Source organism: Tinamus guttatus, unplaced genomic scaffold (genome assembly GCF_059628265.1).
Source record: "Tinamus guttatus ecotype Peru unplaced genomic scaffold, ASM5962826v1 Tinamus_guttatus_pri_ptg000104l, whole genome shotgun sequence".
Classification (NCBI taxonomy): domain Eukaryota; kingdom Metazoa; phylum Chordata; class Aves; order Tinamiformes; family Tinamidae; genus Tinamus; species Tinamus guttatus.
Genome location: NW_028288638.1, coordinates 161,990 through 187,663, shown reverse-complemented (window position 1 = coordinate 187,663; position 25,674 = coordinate 161,990). Strand labels below are relative to the sequence as shown.

At 39.7% G+C, this 25,674-nt stretch overlaps 1 protein-coding gene across 1 annotated transcript in view; it reads left to right on the top strand.

Annotated features, from left to right (window-relative positions):
- Positions 1–25,674, top strand: part of LOC104565350 (contactin-associated protein-like 2) — a 971,843-nt gene that overhangs the window by 900,206 nt on the left and 45,963 nt on the right. The window contains exons 19-21 of the mRNA XM_088520855.1: positions 3,212–3,457; positions 4,764–4,897; positions 18,707–18,800. Of these exons, the coding sequence (XP_088376981.1) occupies positions 3,212–3,457; positions 4,764–4,897; positions 18,707–18,800 (474 nt within the window). The remainder of the gene's footprint in view (positions 1–3,211; positions 3,458–4,763; positions 4,898–18,706; positions 18,801–25,674) is intronic.

Here is a 25,674-nt window from a genome sequence, read left to right as displayed (position 1 = left end):
AAATCGATTTTTTCAGTTGTAGGTGCATTTTGTTATGTGTATGTTAAGTTTTGGATCTGCTTTTGATTCATCACTCATCAAATTGAAACCAGATAGATTTGTAAAATATGTACAGTTCATACTGGGGATATATCTTGCTTGCAAAAATTGTTCTAATGATCCACAAATCCTATTCTGGGTTTCTCTACAAAGCTAATCTAACCTTTTTGTACTTGCAAAGGCTGTCAACAGAGTATGACCACCCTGCATATTGGTTTAGAAATATGTGCTGCCATCCAAAGAAAACAAATTTGCTACCCTCACATTCATTTCTTCAAGGCTTTTGTCTCAAAAGCGCACTTTGCAGAGGAACCCTTTACTATGCCTCATCTCCTTAATCTCTTCTCTTCACATATCTTATTTGAAATACTCCCAAAGAAAGCAGAGGGTGGTATGTGGAAACCTGCTCCTCATATCAGCAACAGCACTTCTGCTTCATTTTAGCATTCATTTTGTACAAATGTTTTCAGCAGCTTGAATGGTTTGCTGAATGAAGGATTTTGATATTCCATCTAGCAGTTTCACAAAGATGATATTTTTTGGCCTCCAAGTGGGTAATTTCTTCACTGATCACCCCTCAGTTCAGAATAGAAAAGATTATCTTTTAGCTATTTCTAAAATTTTCTAATATTTCTAATATTTACCAGAGTCCACTCTTTGTGTGCTGCTGAATACCATATAGTCCTGCTCCAGGAGGAAGTTAAGCATGAACTTAACAACTTTGCTGAGCTGAAACTTGAGGGGATTCAGTATCTTGCTGATGAAAGCCTCATATATTCACCCAACCAAAGTGAACTGTGTCCTTGTTCTTAAAAGAAGTGAAGCACACATGAGGAAGATTTTAAGGCTCATTGCAATAGCTTGTACACTTGTAATAGCACAGCTCTTCCGGAAATTACTTTCTTGACATAAATCAAGTTAAACTTACAGAACATTCTTTGCTCTGCTGTGAAATCTTTATGGAAAAAAAACAAATCTCACTACTTCAGACAGGGCTATTTACTTAAAGCTTTCTTTGTAGTAATAAACATTTAAGTAGTGATTAATAACATCTATAGCTGTGGGAAATGTGTCCCACTCTTGCTCACTCAGCCCCAGAGCAGAGCTCAGGTAGGCGCTGAAATTTCCAGTAGTTTCAGCATGAGAGGCAATGAGCGAGTGTAACAGCCATCAGTCCCATAGATCGCTTCCTAAAATGCAAGGCACAGAGAATAAGCTGGAGGGGGAAGGATTCAAATGTAATTTGGCTTTGGTCATAAGTGGCCTGCAGTGTCAGGCACTTCCTGGACCTCCTCTACTGGTTCAGCAACACTATACTATACTATATCTGCCAGAGCATCTGCTTTTATGTGTCTGTTTTTTTTTTTTTTTTTTCAAAATAAAGCTATAAGCAGAGGTTGAAGAAGAAGTTGTTAATGGTCATAAATATTTTTAAGCCAATCTTGCAAATATTTAGAGCTGCATTTTTTAGTGTTACTGCTTACCTTCAACGCTGCTCCTAATAGCAGAAAGCATCAAAGTTTTGAAGAAATATTTTCAGGAGAGAACCCTTAACTTTTAATCCAGGAATACTGAAGTGGGTCTACTGCAAAATACAGCTGTTAAACTGAATTACCTGTCCCATAACTCTTTCAAGGTGATTTAAGATACCTCCTATAAAATGACAGTGATAAATCTATCAGAACGATCAAATTATTTATCGAACCCTGGGTCTACAACACGAGTAGTTATTTTATGTGGCTGTGCAGTGACAATGACTATTATATTTTGAGTTTTGGAGAACTTTTCTGTAACAGGAAACCATACAAATTTTCCAACACTAGAGTTGGCAAAATTCTGAAAAGGAGCATCAGTAAAGTCTATGATAATACTACCGATCTTCTTATATTTTGTCTGCCCGACAACTCTGAATAAAGTCTGAAGACTCGTTTCTGACTTGCCTGTATTACTATACAGATCATAAAATCAACATTTTGCTTCATATGATTTGTGAGGAACCCTTTCTCAGAATTGTGTAAGGCACATGAAGAACCACAATGCAGAAGGAGCAAAAATGAGATTTCTGTTCTAATAAAGACCATGTGATGTCTTTTCAGGTTTAGATGAATAATTTGGTAGTAGTCTGTGTTGGCTTTGCATTTATAAATCACTTATAAGGAGGTACTAAATGACAAAGGATTTTTTTTAAAATGATTGTCGACTCTAGGAACATTGGTTATAACCATTTTATAGATATTACTGACTTGCTATATTCGTACTATTTATTCATTGTTCTGGATTATGAAATATTCTTTAAACATGCCTTCTTATTTACACTCACATGTAATTTAAAATTTTCTTTAATGAAAGAAAAGCCTATACAGCATTCCAGTATTACTAAATAATTACTGTCTTAGGAAAAGCAGGCCACTGATCGCTTAGAAGGCCGTATGCCACTAATGGTGTGCAGCTTTGTTTGTGATGGCCTTAGGAAGATGTAACAGTCACCTTTCACTGCAAGAAAATCAATTTCGTATTATGTGTTCAATGTTAAGAAGTAGGAAGGACTGCATTATTAGAAGTAATAGCAATGCTTTTTTGATTGAAAGTATTAATTCTGTCAAAAGTTGTTTTATTTTCCATCGAGAGTATTGAAACATGACATTTTATCTCAGAATGACTTGAAAAATTTAGACTCTTTAACAGCTCTAGGGAGTTATAGTTGAGCTATTGCTTGCCTTATTTTCCACCATGAGTCAACCTCCCTGTTTACCTCTGAAAAGCCATCCGACTTTTATGCAAGTCACTTGAAGTGTTGTACTAGCAATGGATAATTTTTTAGTGTTGCATCCAGTCCTATCTCAAATTTTTCACAGAAGACAACAAAGGAAGCACTGATTTATAGTCTGCCATGTTGGTATAAGACAAAAGGGGAGATTTCTGTGTGACCCAAAGGGAGCTCTCTCCATTGCTCTATGGATTCAGTTACCCATCAATAAAATGGAGATACTGCTTTTCATCCTCCCTGGAAAAATTGTGAGGCTCCAGACCTAAGTATTAGCAAAATACTTGAATAATGTAGCAGTAGAAACACATACAGATTAGTACTGCTCAAGTCCAGTAGTAATATGTTTTATCCAGAAGACATTCAAGCAAGTTCAATTTCTATTTTTTTTCTCTCTTTATTTTGAAGATGTTGGGGCATTTTTTGAAGAGGGAATATGGCTTCGTTACAACTTCCACTCCCCAGGGACCAGCATGAAAGACTTAGTTAGCCGGACACTATTGAGTTCTGCAGACCATGAGACCACAGTGCCAGATCTCAGCTTGAATAAGGAAGAGCTCAGCTTCAGCTTCAGCACCACCAAGTCCCCTTGTGTCCTACTGTACGTCAGCTCCTACACCCAGGACTACATGGCAGTGCTTGTCAAGCCATCTGGTAAGCTACTGCTCTGGACTTTTTCTGTTAAAGGCTTTGCTGGTAATAACATTCAGCAAAGCTATGGGCTAAAGAGAAAATCTCTTCACCCTGGAGATGTGAAAGCAAAAATGCATTCTGTTTTACTGCATTTTTTGAACCATTCAGTTCAGTGCAGTTGACAAAACAGAAATTCTGGTGTAGTAATCAGATCCACAGAATGAACTAGTACTATGGAGAGAACAAGTGGGTGTATATATATAGAGAGGCATCTGAAATAAATAGTTCAAAATTACAGGTCTTGTGGCAATATCACAGTAATCAGTGGGAAGTGTTCAGTGTTTAGCTCTTCCAAAACTCTGCCTAATTAATGAGATGTTCAAAATATTGGGGTGGCATTGTGTTTAAGATCCCCAAATGGTCATGATGACTGAAGGTTGTTTTTGGCTTTCTGAGCATCAAAACCCCAAAATTCCAAATGGTGAGTTACTGTCTCATGAAAATCAAAGTTTAGATAATTTCCACTCCCACTGTGTTCTATGGGACAGGCTAGTGTGAGTATTCCTCATGCCACATAATGTTCTCCCTTCATGGGGGAGAAAGGGGGTATATGAAAGAAATTCTACATCAGACATCCAAACTACAATTTTACAGGTCTTGGAGTGTCTTTTGGTCAGAGTATTCCAGATTTTGAACAATAACTGGGTTTGCATTTCTCATTTCAAAAAGTGTGCTTTAAAGGCAATATTGAATTTTGCTATGAAAAACAGACACTTTGGGAAAACAGACACAGTTTTGTTTATAAAAACAAATGCCTGAAAGACTGTCATGAATATTGGTTAGCCACTTCTGACTAAACTTCTCTAACAATATAAGCTGTGATTTTCTTTTCATTGTATATTATCACATTTTTATAAAAATCCAGACAATCACCCATCAAAAACAATTAGTTTTGACAGGAAGAAAATCTCATGTGTGGATTGTAATGTCACTGCTAATTTGTTGTAATTCTAACTTTATTGTATACTTACCAATAGTTTAAAAAAGCTCATGTCTTGTGTCACTTTTAATTTTGAAGAATTTTGTTGAAGCAAGAGTAATAATCTCAACCACTCAGTGCTTCTGGATGTACTAAAATGTGTAACTTCTTAGATGAAACTTCTCACACAAATCTCTTCTTCACTAAATTCTCCTATTGCAGAGGCCACATCCAAGGTTGATTTAAATATAGAACAATAGCAGCCGTATGTGAAAATCAAGAGGGAAGATATCTGTTAAAAAAAAGATGCAGTTATCCTAAGGGTACTTTTCACATTTCTTTCACTAGGGACTTTACAAATTCGGTACAGCCTAGGAGGCACCAAAGACCCATATAACATTGATGTTGACCACAGAAACATGGCGAACGGGCAGCCTCACACTGTTAACATCACGCGGAATGGAAGGGACATAGTGCTCCAGGTAAGCGGATACCCAGGGCTTTTCTGGTGCCACCTGTGTTATTAGTAGCAGCTTGCAGTGCCTTGTATTTTGATGACCTTCTTCCCCTGAAGGGATCAGTGCAGTTTTAGAAGCAAGAAGATAGCTGGGATGCTGCTTGCAGATCATATTCCTAGTACAGGCTGTCGTCTCTCCCTGTGCTTTCAGGCTGCCTTGTTCTGAAAACTTCAGTCTTGTGTGACCAGAGCTGAGGTGGAAGCCAGGACTAACACAGGTGCTGTTGTAGATGCCTCAGGGCATCAGAGACATGTGGGCTGGTAGAGGTAGGTGACAAGGGACTTACTTAGGCTCAGCCGCCGTCACTGGAGCAGCAGCTGGGATACCCTACAGCATCTTAAATGGCCCTAGACCCCAGTGTATAGACAACTAACTGCCATGCTGCAGGTCTGGAGTCTGCAAATAGCATATCTTCAAATTTGAATCTACCCTGCAGTCCAGCATAATTAGAAGAAATTAGAATTGCTGCTCAAGCCTGCTAAGTTGAGCAGATGCTTAAGTGTTTGTGTGACAGGAGGCTTAAGAGAAGGAGTACTTCTGAAGGAAGACAGTTCTGTCCTACTTCGTTTTTGGTACAGCACTGGCAGAAACTCCATCTCTCTATCTCAGTTTACAAACCTTTGAAATAACATAATACTATCTATGTGATGAAGAGGGTCTCTGCAAGAAGCAATCAGTGTTTCCAGACAGCATCTCTCTGCGATCACTTCAGTGCTCTGTTTCTGTTCCCTGTTTGTCACGTCTGCAAACATGGAGATTGTGGCAGCATGTGAGTGAGTTTTGTTGGTGAGAGAGACAGGTGGATTTGGATGGATTGATCTGGATCTGGTCATAAGAAGCAAACCAAACCCAATAACAAACGAAGTATAAAAAGCAGAAATGTCCTTGGGAAAAAAGCCAAAAGGTTAAGGATAGTATCTGTCACAGTATTACCTACTTCAAGACTAAAATGGATGCCAGGCAGTTGTTTTTTCCTTCCAAAAGGAAACTTTATCCATGGATTACAGTGTCTAACTGAGAATTTCAGATTTCAGAATTAAGTTTTCAAAATGTCTGAAAATGTTTTCAAAAATTCTTAAAAATATATAGATAGGCGATTCATGCCTTCTGGCAGGAAGGGTATTGTATTTTGATATATGCATTTTCTATGTAACATTTGGACATACTTCTCTCATATGAGTCCTATAGGCTCATATGTGGCATATTTAGACAGCTGTTAACTGCATAAATTATTTGTCAAAGGGATTAGGTCGGATATCTCACCCAGTTGGAAAATACCAACAGTCTTGTGTCAACTTACCAACACTCAGTGACAGACCTTTTTTTTCTCTTTTTTTTTTCCTCCCGTGTTGGGAAGCTACCAGAGTCAGCTGCCTATCTAAGGCATTGAAAAGCCAGAGGCTTTTGGGTTAGTGTTTCTCAGAGAGGGTAAAAATTGCTTCATTCAGAACACAACTAGTTTAGGTAGACAGAAAGCATGCATTTTAGGCTTATTAAACTAGAGGGTCTCTGATGTACATACAAGGGTAGGGAAAGTAGATAGGTGAGGAAAATCCTTAAGTCCTACTATTGCTGTACCAAGGGAAAAAAAAAAAAAAAAAAAAGGATTTCTATGAAATGCTTTCTATTCTCCAAGAGGAAGTTGATTTTGTAACTTACATGGTTGTATTTTGTAAATAGGAGAGCTGAGAGGAACAGGGATGGATCTGTTCTGTAGATTGTTTGCTTGAAATTTAGTCCTGCTTTCAAAAGTAAACACTTTGTGATGTTTGAAGAAACAGCTGATATGTTAGAAATATAATTTTACTCAGTATCAGAGGACAACTCAAAAAGTATGAGTTTCCTCTTGAACATCTGAGTAATGAACATTTGTATAGACTTTTATTTCCTACTAACTTTTTCTCCAACCTGATGAGCATCTGGTTTGCTTGCTTTTAAGTAAGACAGCTTGCTTGCCAGGTGCTGTTGCTTGCACTTCCACATCTCCACGTGGCATAAAAATGTCACAAGAAGGGTTTAATTCTCATCAAAGCTTCTGTTCAAGAGCACTCAGTATTTCTGTGGTGTTAAGAGCTAGCTCATACCTAGAATACCTGTCTCTCTAACTTACTGTAATAACCCTGTAGGGCCAGAGAGATTTAAAAAATCTGCAGTCAGGCAATAAATTGCTACCATATGAACTGTGTGAATCTGATGTTTATCACAATTCTCAGGTGTTTCACTTCTGAAATGCAGTAAAAGATTCATTATGGGGACTCTGTGAGACCTCACCAGTGTTGTAGGACAGGAGACAATTGACTGCCTGCATAAAGTCTGTCCAATCAACCAGAACTTGAGTCAGGGTTTAAAATAAATATAAAAATATATTAAAATTCCTAATTTATTCACAATACAGCAACATAATCTCAAGAACAAATATTTGGTATGAATTATTTTCCTTAGAAATATATCCCTATTCCTAACATGCTAAGTCAAGACCAAAGACTGTTGAAAGCAAGGACCATTGAAAGGTGTTGTAGTTCAGATTTTTTTTGTTCACTGACTGCAGGCAACTCAGTAATTAGTTCTACATTAAATAACAAGCTCCCGTGTGTGAGATCAGTAGTTTCTCAATGATAAGATTAAGGATATACAGTTGCTTTAGGCTCCAGGAAAACAAAATGATGTTAATTCAGAAACAAGTATCTTATCTTCTGATGTTTCAGTGAGAGGGGCAAAAATTTGCTAGTTAGATTTCCTCTCTCTCACCTCTTTTGAAATACCAAATACTAGTAGCTGTGGCACACCTCCAAGGCTGTATTAGTTCACCTGTGGATAAAAAAAAAAAAATACAATCTGGCAGATGGGAATGTATTATCCTAGTAAATGACATTTCAAGAGCTGAGCTTTAGGTCATGTAGGGCAAGTTTTATTTGGTTTGACTTCATTAAAAGGTTGCATGCTTCAGCAGGGTATTTTCCATATCATAAAAAACAGCACGCTTTACCAAGTTTTCATGGCTGATTAAAACTATTCCCACATCAATAAAATATTCTTTTAAGAAAGCCAAGGATAAAAATCTCCCTAGAAGAGATTCTGATCTAAAATCCACTGAAGCAAATGGAAGGACTACCATTCAAGTTAACGCCTTAAAGAACGGTGACAGTTACATACTTAGTGCAAGATTTGCTCCTCCTGCTCCTGTACAAGTCCCCATAGTAAAATAAGGATGGAGTCTGGATCACAAGCTATCTTGTTCTGCCTTCCTTTGCTATTTCTGTTTCTGTTTCTATACCATTGCACAAAACCCATATCAGCATTTTACAAAAATAAAAATGTGATGTGCTTTAATTTTCAACAGAACAAAGTCAACACACTTAGATGTGGGCCTCTCAGCTTCCTTAGGTGTTCTTGTACAAGGTCAGCAAGCCTCCAGTTTTTCATACTTCCTTTAAAGCCCTTTCTAGAATTGGATTGTGAATCACAGCTTCCAATGTCCTTTAGCTCAACCGTTTCTGCAGAAGTACCACCCAGAGCACTTCATAAAGCTTAAATGAAAGCAATTTCAAAGCAATGGCAATATGTCTGAATTGGATGAATCCAGTCAAATCTATTTCACAGTTGTAACATCAGAATGTTTTTGAAGTCAGTTGCTCATACTAATGCATTTTTCTTCTCCTGAACCCAGATTCTTAGTTTAAATTTTCTAGACACATAGAGTAAGGAAGAGATCCCTTTATAAATAGCTCCCTTATTAAAAAATGCTTCTGAAATCAAGCAATCTCTGGACTGAAACCCACTTTACAAGGTAGTGTTCTTCTACCAACTCCATTTTGTTCACAGGGAAATTACTCTCTTCACAGGGAAACAAAGTGTATTCTCATCTTGGGGACACAGATAGACAAGTTCCAGACTCACCTGAGACCTGTCTTTCTACAAAGTTTTTACATGGTGTTTAACTTGGTGAACTGTTAGGCGTCTCCCCCTGAAAAGACTTAAGAGCATAGTGATTTCCACAGGACTCTGCTTTCCCAAGCTCACCCATATAGTTTCAGGACAACTAGCAGTAGCCCATGCCCATGCTCAGGAGACCATAGTCACAATATCAAGTCCATTCACAATCAATATGAGTTTGAGGCTTTCTGGAAATTTTCACCTGCTCATAAGTAAAGTCCAGAAAAAATCATTTGCATGGGCCTTTTTTTTCCAGAACCATCAAAGATAAGCAGTGGAAATAATCAGCTCCTGTTAAAAATGAAATCATTGAAAGATTTGCCCTTGATCCAACTAACATCTAGAAGAAACAGAGTTTTTCGCAAGTGCATTTTTTATTGCCATTTTGAACTCTCTGCTATAGAAGTAACATTTGCAAATGTTTAGATGCTTAAATAATATGTCATACAAAGTTAATTCAAAACTAAGCCGAAATACAAAATAAAATGTTAAACACAACAGCAATAAAATAAAATAGGTGAAGTAGAGCAAAGCAATCTGCGTATAGCCCTAAGCTTAAATGTGATGAATATATCAAAGATTTTGTAATTATAGGTTGAATCTTTGTTTCATTACAAGGAATGGCAGCTTTCTCATAGACTTCAGTGAGGCTACAGCTTCAACTACTATGATTAGTGTTGCTATAGAATTATACCTATTCTCCTGTTTCATATATTTTTAAGCCTGAACAGAGTATGATCACTCTGTTTGATCTTCTGCTTAACCAAGGCCATAAAATTCAACCAAATGATTTTCTGCAGCTAACCCAGAAAGTAATGATAGCACTATAACACATTCTGTAGAAAGGCATTCTATCTGGTTTTAAAGATTTCGAATGATAGAAAATTTAGCATATTCTTTGGCCATCTCTCCCAATAAGTAAATATCGTTCCTGTTGAGAATGTGCACCTAATTTACAGTTTTAATTCTGCAGACTTCAGCATCTAACTCCAGCATCTTTATATGCATGCAAGGTAGATGAAAGAATTGTTTGGTATCAGATGTCATTGCCTTCCATGCTTTCTCAGAGATGGTAATTAAAATATCTTTTTGTCTTTCCTGGTTTAAATGCTCAGGACATTAACCATGGGTGAAAACACATAAGCTATTTAACTGAAAGCTTTTCCATCCAAACAAACCACTTTTAACCTAGTCAGTTACATCTATTACACTAAGAGGATATTTAATAAATATCCAGGGAGTTTTTACTTTAAAGAAAGAAAAATCTTTTTTTCCATTAATAGCAGAGGCCTTCCTACTGAAATGAATTATTTTAAATCCCTGGAGATACTTTATTTCTGCAGTGTATTGCCATTCTTCAATGACAATGTATTACTCAGAAAGCAATAGAAAGGCAAACTCAGACCATTTTCTAGAGCTGAACATACATTACATCTGCATGATTAATGCATTAGTGCTCAGTTTAGACATAGCTACTAAGCATTTGTTGTGAATGAGAAATCGTAAGAAAATGTCTTTTACTCAAGTTTCAAATGTACATTTTTTCATAAGTGACTACATAGAATAATAAAAAGCTATTAATAATAGAAGTTTTAAAAATATAAGAACGCTTGTATAGAGATTTCATTCCTAAAACCCTAAACACCATATATGTTCCTAGATATGAAGAAATACAGAACCTGATCTTTGTTTACTCAAAATTTCGTCCAAGCGAAATGATGTTATGAAAATTTTAGAGGATTGGATGCTCAGTTCTTAAATGATTCTCTAAATAACTGCAAGAAACAGCAGAGTAGAATTTAAATTCTATTAATCAGAATCAGAAGTGAATGAATAATTCACAACTTAATAATTTCCTTACCTGTTCTTTTGTGCTCACAGAATATCCATGAGCTACTAGCAGTTTCCTTGATTTTATCCATCATTGAACTTATTCAACTTTTTTTTATTTTACAGCAGAACTTACAATCTTTCAGAGAAAGACAGCAATATAGGTAGGCAGGAAGCTCGTAAATGAACCATTTCTACATCTTGTTCTTGGAGCTGGAGTTGGTAAGTGGCATCTGCCATGATAAATGAGCACATTTCCCTGTTGAAAGTCAGATGAAAGATTTCTCATAAACAAGAATCTTTTTCACTCATCAATAAATGAGAGAGTAAAACATCATTACCCTAAAGATCAGGACTCTGGAGACATATTTTCCTCTAATTGGCAAATATGCAGCTCCCACTGAAACCAGTGGGAAAAATGCAATCAGTTGAGCTCCTCATGTGCATCGTGTGCATCTCGCCTTCTGGTTTCATGGTTGCAAGACCTGAAGTTGTTTATTTCCTTGTACCTGCTGCTTAGGGGCAGATGCAGAGGCTGAAGTATCTGTCATTGCAGGAGCTTTTCCCTCTCTGCGCATCAGCTTCAAAGTTCAAAGAGTTTCAAAGCTTGAAGCTTTTCGGAAGAATATTTTTGTCCACTTTCTGTCAGTAAAAACATGCAAGAAGAGAAGAGTTCTCCAGCAGATCCACCCTTTTTCTTGCATTTTTTTCAGCAAAGTCCGTATTACTGGATTGAGAGGATTTTTTTGTCTTTTTGGCCCAAGCTTTGGCTATATCTAAGCAATGTAGCATGAGGAGACCAGTAAGTGAAATTCCTTCTGCACCCTGCAGTCCAGTTTACTGGAATCATAGAAACAAAGAAAACAAATGAAACATTAAATATTTTCTGTTTAACACTAAGCCTGAAGAAAAAGTCAAAACTTAGCATGAAATAGGTGCTTTTCATTATATGGCAGAACATATTGGGCAAATTAATGTCCTGTGAAAGTCATCTTTAGGCACATGGAGTAGATATTTTTCATTTTAATAACTTGGCATTTTATAAGCTGCTATTGCATCTGTTAACATTTGATGTAATTCATCTATTAAAAAGAGCAATACAAAGTCCACAGATATGAGAAAGAAATATCAGAGAACTGTTTAAATTGAAAGCAGCCATACAAAATAGTGTCCTTTTCCTTATCAGTGCCACTGTTACATTTTGAGATGTGTATCCAAGTTTCCATTTAAATTTTATCCAAGTTTTCATATTTTTTTTATATTGGACCAAATTATCCCGTGATATTTTTTATTAGAGCAACAGTGGCTTTAAGAAAATGCAGGATTTATAGCAAATATGCTTAAGCTTTAATGAGAAAACAACTTTTTTTTTTTTTTTCTGCAACGTAACCTGTGCTCTTTAGGTTTCTAATTTAAATCCCTGAGTGGGGAGAAAAAAAAACAAAAGATATTACAAAAGACTGCAGTTGATTTTCATAAAAGCTGCAGTAGATGAATCAGTGTTAATCTGGCAAAACAGCATTGGAGTTCTTCCTAAATTATATTAACTATACCACTGCAGAAATTTCATTTGAAGAGTTCAATGCCAACCTAAAGTTAGCTTTACACTATGCCCATGATATATATGTGGTCCAGATGGGTAAAGTGAGGCTGCAAGTCCACAGCAGTCTAAGTCAGTCCAAATTTCTATCCTCATTTACATGCTGTGTCTTGCCCCAGCCCTGTTCCCAGTCTGCTCCATGATAAGCTGGGTCAAGGACCTTAATCCGGCAGAAAACTGACTTTATAAAAGCTCAGTGAAGCACCAGTGCCACACTAAGGAGGGAAGTGAGTCAGGGTGACTTGGGCTGTGATCACCCCAAGCGGTTTGGGACTTACATAGAATCATGGAATCATAGAATGCTTAGGGTTGGAAGGGACCTCTAGAGATCATCTAGTCCAACCCCCCTGCATACGCAGGGTCACCTAGAGCACGTGGCACAGGACTGCATCCAAGCAGGTTTTGAAGATCTCCAGAGAAGGAGACTCCACAACCTCTCTGGGCAGCCTGTTCCAGTGCTCTGTCACCCTCACTGTTAAGAATTTTTTCCTTAAATTCCTGTGGAACTTTTGGTGCTTCAGTTTCCGGCCATTTCCTCTAGTCCTATCAGTGGCCACCACTGAAAAGAGACCAGCACCATCCTCTGCACTCCCTCCCTTGAGGTACTTATATACACTGATTAGATCCCCTCTCAGCCTTCTCTTCTCCAGGCTGAACAGGCCCAGCTCCCTCAGCCTCTCCTCAGAGGGCAGATGTTCCAGGCCCCTGATCATCCTTGTAGCCCTGTGCTGGACTCTCTCCAGCAGCTCCACATCCCTCTTGTACTGTGGAGCCCAGAACTGGACACAATACTGCAGTTGTGGCCTCACCAGGGCTGAGTAGAGGGGCAGGATCACCTCCCTCGATCTGCTGGAGACGCTCTTCTTAATTCACCCCAGGATCCCATTGGCCTTCTTGGCCACAAGAGCACACTGCTGCCTCATGGTCAACTTATCATCCACCATGACACCCAGGTCTTTCTCCGCAGAGCTGCTCTCCAGAAGGTCAGTCCCCAGCCTGTACTGGTGTCTAGGGTTATTCCTCCCCAGGTGCAGAACCCTGCACTTGGCCTTGTTGAATTGCATGAGGTTTTTCACCACTCAGTTGTCCAGTCTGTCCCGGTCCCTCTGGATGGCAGCGCAACCCTCTGGGGTATCGGCTACTCCTCCCAGTTTGGTATCATCAGCAAACTTGCTGAGGGAGCACTCCGTGCCTTCATCCAGGTCATTGATGAATAAATTGAACAGGACTGGACCAAGGACTGACCCCTGGGGGACCCCGCTAGCTACAGGCCTCCAACTAGACTCTGCACCGCTGATCACCACTCTCTGGGCCCTGCCATCCAGCCAGTTCCTAATCCACCTCACTGTCCACTCATCTATCCCACACTTCCGGAGCTTGCCCAGGAGGATGTTGTGAGGGACGGTGTCAAAAGCCTTGGTGAAGTCGAGATAGATGACATCCACCACTCTCCCTTCATCTATCCAGCCGGTCATTTCATCATAGAAGGCTATCAGGTTAGTCAAACAAGATTTTCCCTTGGTGAATCCATGCTGACTACTCTTGAGCACCTTCTTGTCCTCCATGAGCACCTTCTTGTCCTCCATGTGCCTGAAGATAATGGCCAGTATGAGCCGTTCCATCACTTTTCCGGGGATTGAGGCGAGGCTCACTGGCCTGTAGTTGCCTGGGTCCTCCTTCTTGCCTTTTTTGAAGACTGGCATGACATTGGCCTTCTTCCAGTCTTCCGGCATCTCCCCTGTTCTCCAGGATCTTTCAAAGATGATGGAGAGCGGCTTAGCTATGGCATCTGCCAGCTCACGCAGCACTCTGGGGTGCATCCCATCAGGGCCCATGGATCTGTGGGTATCGAGGTTCCTTAGGTTCTCTCTGACCCAATCTTCCTCTACCCAGGGCAGGTCTTCCTCTCCGCCAGCTTCTTCTCTTGTCCCTAGGGCCTGGGGCTCTAATGGGCTGCCCTTGGTAAACACCGAAGCAAAAAGGCATTGAGCAACTCTGCTTTTTCTGTGTTATTTGTAACCAGGGTGCCCATCTTGTCCGCCAGCGGACCCACGTTTTCCCTGATTTTCCTTTTGCTGTTAATGTATTTAAAGAAATTTTTCTTGTTATTTTTAACGTCCCTTGCCAGATTGTGTTCCAACCGTGCCTTAGCTTTCCTTGCCGCATCTCTGCATTCCCTGACTACGTTCCTGTATTTCTCCCAGGGCACCTGTCCTTTTTTCCACATTCTGTATACCGTCGCCTTCTGCTTGAGCATTGCCACAAGCTCCCTGCTCATCCATGCAGGTCTCCTGCCCCCTCTGCCTGCCTTCCTACACACAGGGATGCACTGCTGCTGGGCGTGGAGGAAGTGCCGCTTGAAAACTAACCAGCTCTCTTGGGCCCCCCTGCCTTCTAGAGCTCTAGCCCATGGGATTCTACTGAGGAGGTCTCTGAAGAGGCTAAAGTTGGCCCTCCTGAAGTCCATGGTTGCAAGGCTACTTACAGCCCTGCCTCCTCCTCGTTGAATCCTGAACTCCACCAACTCATGGTCACTGCAGCCAAGGCTACCCCCCACCTTAACATCCCCTACTAGGCCCTCCCTATTTGATAGCACGAGGTCCAGTAGCCCACCTGTCCTCGTCGGCTCCTCCACAACCTGTGTCAAAAAGTTATCGTCGACGCTCTGCAGGAACCTCCAGGACTGCTTGTGCCTGGCTGTGTTGTCCTTCCAGTTGATGTCGGGGTAGTTGAAGTCCCCCATGAGAACTAGGGCCTGTGACCATGAGGCAATATCCAGCTGCCTATAGAAGGCCTCATCAACCTCCTCGTCTTGGTCAGGTGGCCTGTAGCAGACACCCACCACAGTGTCTCCCACATTAGCCTGTCCTCTAATCCTTACCCACAAGCTCTCAACTCGCTCATCCTCCACTCCCAGGTTGAGCTCCACACATTCCAGTTGCTCTCTCACATAAAGAGCAACTCCACCACCTCGCCTTCCCAGCCTGTCCTTCCTAAAAAGCACATAGCCTTCCATGGCAGCGCTCCAGTCGTGCGAGCTATCCCACCACGTCTCTGTGATTCCAATGAGACCATGACGCTGGGACCGCACACACATCTCCAGTTCATCCTGCTTATTCCCCATGCTTCGCGCATTGGTGTACAGGCATTTCAGGGAAGCAACAGAGGCCACAGGTTTCCCAGGAGGGGTGAAAGAGGACCCTCCGTGATCATTTCCTATCCTCACTTCCCCACTAGCATACTCCCACTGGACGCCATCTGACCTAGGCTGTGCGGTACTGCTTGCCGTGTCTGTGTGACCCTCCCCTTCCCTCTTCTTGCCTAGTTTAAAGCCCTCCTAACCAGGTTGGCCAGCCTTTTGGCAAAGAGACGTGTGCCCCTCTTGCTGAGATGGGTCCCATCATTCCCCACTAGCTGGTGGTCATCAAACAGAGTCCCATGGTCATAGAAGCCAAAACCCTGTTGCCAAGCCCAGCGGCGCAGCCAGTTGTTAATCTGCCATATCCGCCTTCTCCTCCTTGATTCCATTCCCCTCATTGACAGAATAGAGGAGAACACAACCTGGGCTCCCGTACCTTTGATGGCCATCCCTAGGGCTCTGAAGTCTTGCTTGATATCCCTCATTTTCCCCATGACATCATTAGCGCCCACATGAAACAATACTAGAGGATAATAGTCCAAATCCTGAACAATCCTTGGGAGCCTTTCTGTAACATCCTTTATTTTGGCCCCTGGCAAGCAGCAGACCTCTCTGGATGAGGGGTCCAGTCTACATATCGGTGCCTCCATGCCCTAATCTTACCCCTTACCTCCTTTTCTATTGTGTTAAAAATATGTGTTTCTTGTTTTAATACTTTTAATACAAGTAATAAATCATTATAATAATGCAGAATAGGAATATTACATTGGTCATGATGATGTCACATTCAGTTCTTGATTCTGCTATTACTGAAGTGAGTAGAAAGCTCTATTGACTTCTGATGAGGTACAGCATTATTATTATTGTTGCATAAGATTTTGAAAATCTTCTGCATAAAATGTCTTCAGCATAAAAATATTTAATACACAGACTGGATTGACAGTGATACAGATATAGATATATATACACACACTCAGTACTTCCCAATGTATATATAGATATCCTTTAAATGTATGCATATACATATAAGAAAACCCTGGATAAACTTAACTTTACCAAGAAATGGAGTGTTCATATAATTTGTCTTATGTGTTGGTTTATTGTCCTAGAAAAAAAAAAGGTGATGTGGACATTGTATCTGCCTTCATGCTGATATATCTGTTGATCTCAGTTAAGATTTGTTGTATCATCAAAATGAACAGTAATTCAATAGAAATTGCATTTTACTGAACCTCTGTTTCAAATCTCAGCAACTTCAGCTCAGGGCAGTCTGGTGCCCTGAACCAGACAAACTGAAACCACACATTCCCTGGGACATCCATCTGTGAGGTGCTCAGAGCTGCACTGGGGCTTTTTCTTCGGCTCAGATGAAATGAATGCATTTTTAGAAAAAAGTACCTGTAATGAAAATCTAGAATATAATCTTAAAACTGCAATTTAACACAAACTCATGACATCAAACTGTGCATATGCAAAGATTCCATTTTATTTTTGTTAAATAATGCAATATCTTCTTTTCAAATGTCATTTGATACTCACAATTCCATTTTTATTGTGTGTCTTATACAAGTCTGATGTGGTCTAGTATTTCATATGAAGCTTGCAGGCTGTTTATGGTCTAGCTGCTTACACTTGAGCACCCACTGGATGGCAGTAAAATACAACGTTGGGAATAACTCAGTGTGTGGTCCTTCACCTCACTGACCTAAAAAAAGCCTAGATTAAGCTCCTCTGAAAAATGTGCTTCTTTTATTAGATAATGTCGGTTCAGAACAAAGAGGAGCAATAAAAATAGGAGGGCAGAAATCTCACTGTTCGCTCACTTTTATCTCATGGCGAACTGTTTTGTTTCAAGTCCCAGCATCAGAGAAGGGTATTTCTCATACAGTTCGGATGTGAAAAGCAAACAAAGCTTCCCCACTGCTCCAAGAGATTCCAAAGCTGCCGATGGCAGGGGTGCTGGCTCCATCTCTAATCAGAAATGTTTGTCCACTTTCAATGACCAGACCATGAATCCAAATGCCCACAAATTTAAGATGCATCAGTTTAAAGTGAGTTTTGATTTCTGGTTATGTCTTACTGACACAATTAGAATTTTCTGTGGGGACATCCTTTGCATTAGGCAAGGATGACCTTTTTATTGCATCTGCTATACTCTCTCATAATGGACACCTGGACTATGACTAGGGCTCTAGAACATCACCACAATACATTGATAGATAATTTATTTTACTTTGGCGTATTTTATGTATATGTTAAGGAGAACCTGGCATACAGCATCCTTATATGTCAAAGGAGAACCTAGCAAAGGAATCCTATGCAATCAGAATGCCTGAGAAGTAATTCCATTGTCGCCAATGAAGTTATGTGAGGATAAAATATTGGGATATGAGAGACAAGAGAATCAGGTTTTTGTGCATCAGGCTTTTCCCCACTCTTTTTCCCATATACCTCGTCTACATCTATACCTTAGTTTAATGAACATACATGGTAGTTCTGAGATCTGAGCCATTACTATTTGCTGCCTGAAAAAAGAAGGGAATATTTTTGTCACTTTGTATGCCTGCAGCTTTTATTAACAGTGGGTCTGATGCATGTGATGCTGTATGTTAAAGTGCTGGTTCCCTTTTGCTAGGGAAACCAGTAGTGAGCAATTAAATAGAATTTGTGCTCAGTAGGACCTGCAGTGATTAAGACTGGTAGCCTTTTTGTATTTTAACTCCTTGTATTCAATTGATTGCAACCTTTAAAAAAAAAATCTTTCAATTTGAAAATATATAACCTTAATTTCGTTTCAAATATGTATTTCTGCTCTTCATTAAAAATTTGAGGAAACCTGACTGGTTATTTCTGAGTATACGAGAAACTGTGAACAAACTCAGATTTGTTTCCAAGTAAGAAAATTTACTATGTTTTTCCATATGTTTTACTCAAGTCCACAGTTTCAAGTTGGGATATTAACAGTTGTCATTCAGAGAAACACAAATGGCTAAGTTCTAGATCATCAGTGTGCCAATTAGTTACGATCAGTTAAAAATAAGATCTGAATTTATCTGCTAGAGCTCTTTTGGCATCTGCAGTGACGATTTTTCCTATTAGGTATAGGCACTTCTCATGTTGGAATGTTATAGGGTAGTCTAATCAAGACAGAAGCACCCTTCTTCAGTAATTATAGGGTTTTTTCTTAAATTATAGATGTGATTCAGCAACACTATAAGAGGGCATATCTGTTCAAAATACTTATTTTATACTTATTTTTCTCTTTCTTCAGCTTGATCACTATCCTCCAGCAAGTTACAGCCTGCCGGCAACATCTGACACACAGTTCAATTCCCCAAAGGCACTCTTCCTAGGAAAAGTTATAGGTAAGATTCCATTTTATACTTGGTTATTTTATTAGGTATTTATAGAGAATACAAAACCATAAGCAACTGTGATGATTATGTTTTGTGTAGTGTTTGCAGTACTTGCTGGACATCTCACTTTTGTTTAGAAAGTGGTGATACTGGAATTATCTCTCTAATTCTAAGAAAGAGCTATGTTCATATGGACCTATAGGCTGAGATACACACAGATAGGTGATAATCTGGCTAATCCATGGAGAAAATATGAGGTAGAGGGACATAGGTGACATCTTAGTTGTGCAGTTTCATCATCTTTTAGGTGTCAGGTGTTGAGAATATGAGATCAGAGAGACCACTGTTTCTCTGAGAAGTTACTGAATTTATTTTGAATAGTATCATTCACTGTGTAAGTTATTGCATGCTTTGTAAGATGCCTTTATCCATGCTTTCAGGCTTCTTATCCCCTTATGTGCTCTTGTGGCATGGCTATTCCTCGTCACTCTGGCAATAGTGTCACTCTCACCGTGACACCCACCAGACCCTTTGGAGGTCTGTAGCACCTGATGATACCTTCATGCTCCATACATTTTCTGTCCCTTCTAAGGACATCTCCATTTTACTTTCCAGTGTAGCAACTTCTTGGCCACCTCCCCAGCTGACATCAAAAGGGGAAGCAGAGACGTCTTAAATTGTCTTGGGCTTGCTTTTAGGATATCCTAGTTTCCATTGCTTAATTTCTCCAGTCCTGGCATCCTGAACAAACTTTCAAGGTTATTCATTTCAGGAAGCAATTATTCTCCGGAAATTTACACCTTCTAATGAGGGTTTTTTCCCCCTCTTTGGGAGGTGCTTTCTACAAGGCCATGGCTGTTTAAACTACAATGAAGCATTAAATTCAGAAAATTATAAGCTTCTCTTTGTTCAGTGGATAAGGTAGTAACTTGTGAACTGCAAGCACTCATTTTTGAAGTAGAATTGCTAATGTAGCTTTCCAAAGATACAGTTTTCCATTTGTTTCTGAAATTTAACTTGTTAAACCTCTGTGAAACAGGAAATCCAAAGCCTCTAAAATGGTTGATTAGCAAGCGAGACTTGAATTCTGGTATTCTCAAAGTCCGCTCAGTAGATGGTACAAAAGAATGTGAAATCTCATTTTGGCAGCTCTGGAAATTGGGTGTGTTTTCAACTCACTGCCCTGAATTATAGACTAGTACTGATTCTTATTCTTGGGCAAATTGCTGGCCAGACTCATCATTACATTCAAAGCAAGGAGATGAAGGACTTGGGGCAGAGCATTAAGTAGCTGGAATCTCTGCAAGCAAGGAATGAGGCTTGATTCTTTCCTGTCCTATATATGTTAGCAAAAATATGCAGCTAAAAAGCTACTGCTTGCTGAAGGGAGTTACAGTGCTCATCTCATGCACCACACTTGTTGCGAAAGTACTTCTGTCATCTCTGAACTGACAGTTCTCTGTAAAGTTTCAGGTGTTTTCCAAAGAAATACCAGAGTATGGCAGCATTGCCTCCTCACTTTGGTCTTCTAAATAAACTCGACTGTTTTGACTTTTTTTTTTTTTTTTGATCCCTTATGAAACTGGAGTGTTTCCCTGCTTTTATAATTAGGCAGCCTTTTGGGCTGAGCAGGGCATGTGAGAGGGATAATATAGAGATAGGAAGAGAATAGAGAAAATATGGTGGCAGAAATGATATTTGAAAGGATGAAGAGAAGAAAAGGGTAACTCCTAAAACATAAAAGAAAATCATGCACTGCACACTGCTGTGTGTAAATAAAATTTAAAAAGCAAGAAAAAATGAAACAGAAAGCAAGAAATAATAAATATGATATATTCTCTTGTACTGAATAGAAATTGGATAGAATTCTTCAAGCAGAACAATTTCTTACTCCTTTAAATTGCTGAGGTGACAGGTGAATCTAGGGAGAGAGTTAGATAACCATGAACACAGACTGAAGATAGACAGGAGATTTAGTCTTTGGATTGATTATTTCTGAGCTGAATTTTGAAGCACTACATAGGCAAAGTCCATCAAATTGTCTCCACTACAACTCCGTGCCAAAGTATGGGTTTCTTGGCTGTGTTTATCCATTCTGAAGTTTTTATTAGGCATTCTTGAAGAATAAATGGGCTGCAAGATCCGGGCACCTCAGAGAGTTCACAATGCATCCTTTCATATCTATGTTACTTGTTTAAATTTTGGCAGTGATTGAAAGGCATGATAACCATCTGTCAAGCATTTTGATCCAAATGAAATGAGTTAAACTCAGTTCTTGCAAATCTAAACCCACAATACCTCACATTTGACTTATTTGCAAAAGTTGCAGATCTGGTTGAAAATAGTTTTTAAGTATGCTCCAGCTGTCTCAATTGATCCTACCAAATGAGAAATGAAGTTTAACTGTTCTGCCAGCACCAGTAAAGGATTAGAGGATTCACTGGTCTTTTTCAGAATAAAGAAGTATAAAAACGAGAAGGAAAAAGTAGCAGAGATCATTGAATCTAAGCTGATTTTTATTATGTAACAAGGAAAGTTTTAAACACCTGGGAGTTTCTAGTTCCTCACACTCTTTATAAAAATGGCAAGCTGAAAATATGGATTGAAAGCAAATTCTTAAGCCAGAATTTGAATCTGAATGAAAAATAGATGAAAAATATTATCTATCCCACAAGTACATATGGTATAGTTAAAGATCATCACCAGAAGGCATAAAGAAGTCACAGCAAACTGGTTCCCATTTTCATTTCTTTTGCTAGCTTACCCAAACTGGGCCAAATTCTTAGAATATCCCAAGGGAATGATTTGTGGATAGATTTTGCTTCTGTTTACCTCTGCTACTTCATGATTTTAAGCCTCAGACAACCACTTTCTTTTTTCTTAAGATGCCATCTGGCACCCATCATTATAAACTGCACTGTGCATTTATTATATACTGTACATCCTATTATTTCCTTTTTTTAACTGCATCTGATTAGTTTAGAATAGTGGGAAATAGGCTGCTTTTGCTTCCTCTCCTTTATTTTTGTCTTTACAAAATATTATATTTTCTTACGTAAAAGCTTAATTGGCTCTAAAGAAACAAACAAAACACCTATTTATAGAGACACAGACACACTGATTTATTGGTGTAAAATTGTTTCATGAATGTCCATCACATCAATCAGCTTTACTGTGTAACTCACAGGGGAATGCTGACTGAGAGAAAAACAAGGTTAATCTTCTTACATGGGTTCAGCAGTTTGAAGGGCAAAGTAGATGCAGAATTCAGTATTTTTAAAGCTCCTAATTGTCACATCATATTGGCTAGACATATTTCAGTGGACCAGAGGGATTTGCACAAGCTGAAAATCTGGATACATATATCAAGTTACAATTTTCCCCCGCCTACAATTACATTCTTTAAATAGGCAATATGGGAGTAGCCTCATATTTTGCTGTTAGTCTCTCATCAGTTATATTCAGTTTCTATTATTCCCATACTATACAAGTCTTATTTTCATCAAAAAATGTATGCAAGGCCTTATTTTTGAAGACAGATGGGTTTTTGAAGAGCACTTTGAAACAATTCTTCTTCAGAACTGTTCTTATTTTCATTTTTATTAGAGTTATTTGCATAGGAAGAGCAGATTCTGCTGCAGCTGTGCTTGCTGTAATAGCTAATCTGCTGTCAATCGGACATCATCACTTGCGCAACACCTACCACAATGTGACACCAATTCCTTCTGTAGGTGTGACAACAATATGCCTGATTAATAAAATGGTGGGGAGTTGTCTCCATGCCTCAGAATTGTTCATAATATTTTCTATAAATCAGGAAGGTCAAATCAGAAACAAAAAGCAATGATTGAACTGCCATTGTAATCAGGGAGCATTTCTTGTACTTTAAGTTGAGGTGTTTTCTGCTTTCTTGAAGTGATTTTCAGGAAGTGCTGTTGTGCATTGGTTTCAAAACCAGCAATAGAAAATATGCGTAGTGTTCTGGGAAACTGTAAATAAAGGCTTTCAGTATATAGTTCTTATGCAAACAAAATTAATTATGATTTGAGACGAGGAACAAAAGCAAAGAAGGCAGCAAATGTCATTTTATATGGGTGTGCAATAATAAAAATAATAGTAAAAATAATAGAGGAATATACGAAGTTCATAAACAGCTTAGAAGGTCACTGGAAATGTTGCAAGGAAGATCTGTATGATGATATTCAAGCATTCTTATGCTTTGGCAGTTAACACAAACAAGGTAAATAGCTAAAAGCTGGCTATCAGGATGGCCAGCTATAAAGAGAAGAAGCCAAAACTGCAATATATGACAGTAAGTGTTATATGGCACAGTTAAAATCTGAATCCAAATTTGCATTTAGGCTGCAGTTTGAGACCCATTAGTGAAGCAGAGTTGAGCAGAGAAGTTCATTTCTGTCTTCCCTCCAAGTGGTTTGGGATGAAATGCTTGTGGTTGTCTTCACATCCTTCTGGAGGGCTCCAGCAATTTCAGTTATCCAGACTCTATAGAATGGATGTCATAGTCTGCATTTCATTCCTCACATAAAAGTGAGGTATTTCTTTGGTGTTTTATGTGCATCACTAAAGAAATAGCTATACAGATATGGTGTTTTTAAATGACATGCTGTATAGACTGTTTATGTCTCTACCTTACCCCAGTGTATTTCTAATACAAAAGTATTAGAAATTAGTTTTAGTATTTCTATTTTCTAATCAGCATTAGTATTTCTAATACAAAAGGAGCAAAAAGAAAGGACTTTAAATATCTACCTTCCTTCCTACGGAAGCAGCCATCATTGCTTTGCAACTATCCAGAGATCCTGGAAAACAGCCTAGGGGCAGGGATTCTTTTCAAAAGAGAAATTCCTCAAAAAGAAGAGATTGATAGTAGGATTGATAGGAGAGAGGTACAAAGTAGGAGATAAATGACATCATTGTTTGCATCTGGCTTAGGTAAGTGGTAGAAATGGGAGCTGCATACCATATTTCCCTAAATAGATATTGAATACTGACATCGTCCCTCACAACATCCTCCTGGGCAAGCTCCGGAAGTGTGGGATAGATGAGTGCACAGTGAGGTGGATGGCAGAGCTCAGAGGGTGGTGATCAGCGGTGCCGAGTCTAGTTGGAGGCCTGTCGCTAGTGGTGTCCCCCAGGGGTCAGTCCTCGGTCCAGTCCTGTTCAATTTATTCATCAATGACCTGGATGAAGGCACAGAGTGCTCCCTCAGCAAGTTTGCTGATGATGCCAAACGGGGAGGAGTAGCTGATACCCCAGAGGGCTGCGCTGCCATCCAGAGGGACCTGGACAGACTGGACAACTGGGCGGTGAAAAACCTCGTGCAATTCAACAAGGCCAAGTGCAGGGTTCTGCACCTGGGGAGGAATAACCCTAGACACCAGGACAGGCTGGGGACTGACCTTCTGGAGAGCAGATCTGCAGAGAGGGACCTGGGTGTCATGGTGGATGATAAGTTGACCATGAGACAGCAGTGTGCTCTTGTGGCCAAGAAGGCCAATGGGATCCTGGGGTATATTAAGAAGAGCGTCTCCAGCAGGTCGAGGGAGGTGATCCTGCCCCTCTACTCAGCCCTGATGAGGCCGCATCTGGAGTATTGTGTCCAGTTCTGGGCTCCACAGTACAAGAGGGATGTGGAGCTGCTGGAGAGAGTCCAGCACAGGGCTACAAGGATGATCAGGGGCCTGGAACATCTGCCCTCTGAGAAGAGGCTGAGGGAACTGGGCCTGTTCAGCCTGGAGAAGAGAAGGCTGAGAAGGGATCTAATCAGTGTCTACAAGTACCTCAAGGAAGGGAGTGCAGAGGATGGTGCTGGCCTCTTTTCACTGGTGGCCACCGACAGAACTAGAGGTAATGGCCAGAAACTGAAGCACCAAAAGTTCCACAGGAACTTAAGGAAAAAAAACAGTGAGGGTGACAGACCTCTGGAACAGGCTGCCCAGAGAGGTTGTGGAGTCTCCTTCTCTGGAGATCTTCAACACCCGCTTGGATGCAGTCCTGTGCCACGTGCTCTAAGTGACCCTGCATGTGCAGGGGGTTTGGACTAGATATCCTCTAGAGGTCTCTTCCAACCTTAAGCATTCTGTGATTCTATAATTCTATGATTCTATGAATAATATGAGACAACATTTCAAAATTCACAAGCACCATGTGCAATGGTAGTTCTTCTAAGAAGCAGATGAACTGGAATTCCTTGTTACTCATTTACTTCTAATAGTTTGGCAGTTACCTCCTGTCATAGAGGAGTAGCATGGACAGTGAAAGATCCACTGCTCGAATTTGCTCTCTGGCTGTCCTTTACTTTGCAGTGTAGGTGTATTATCTGAGTGCAGGAGAGCTTATCCTACTTTCACAGAAAATAGGTAGGATACAGTAAATTCATCCACTAGCTTACTTTTAAGTACCTCTGTTTTCTACCTTCTCAGTGTCTGTGCTGACATTCAGTACTGTAAAAGCAGGAAGAATGGCTATGTATATTGTCATATCGCATAGTATGCCCTTCTGCTACAGGAGCAGCAGAATAGTGGAGATGGGCTTTCCCTGCATGATTCAAACAAGAATTATTGTACAAAAATATAATATCTGGATAGTTTTTCTTTTCCTCCAGAAAGTCCTTCCACAACACCCCTGTATCAAGGGTTTCATATCACTCATCTTTCTGATCTCAGATCTGTCTGTCTTTTCATCTCTCACTGTTAGCAGTACCAGTAAAGGTGGAAATGCTCTTCAGCCCTTCTCATTAAAACAAACAAACCAGCAAAAAAAAAAAAGCAAAAGTAGAAAACTTTTTTCAAGTTTGGTCAGACATCTAAGCTTTTGACGTGTATGTTTCTCTGGGAGACCCTGCCTGTGTACCCTATTCAGA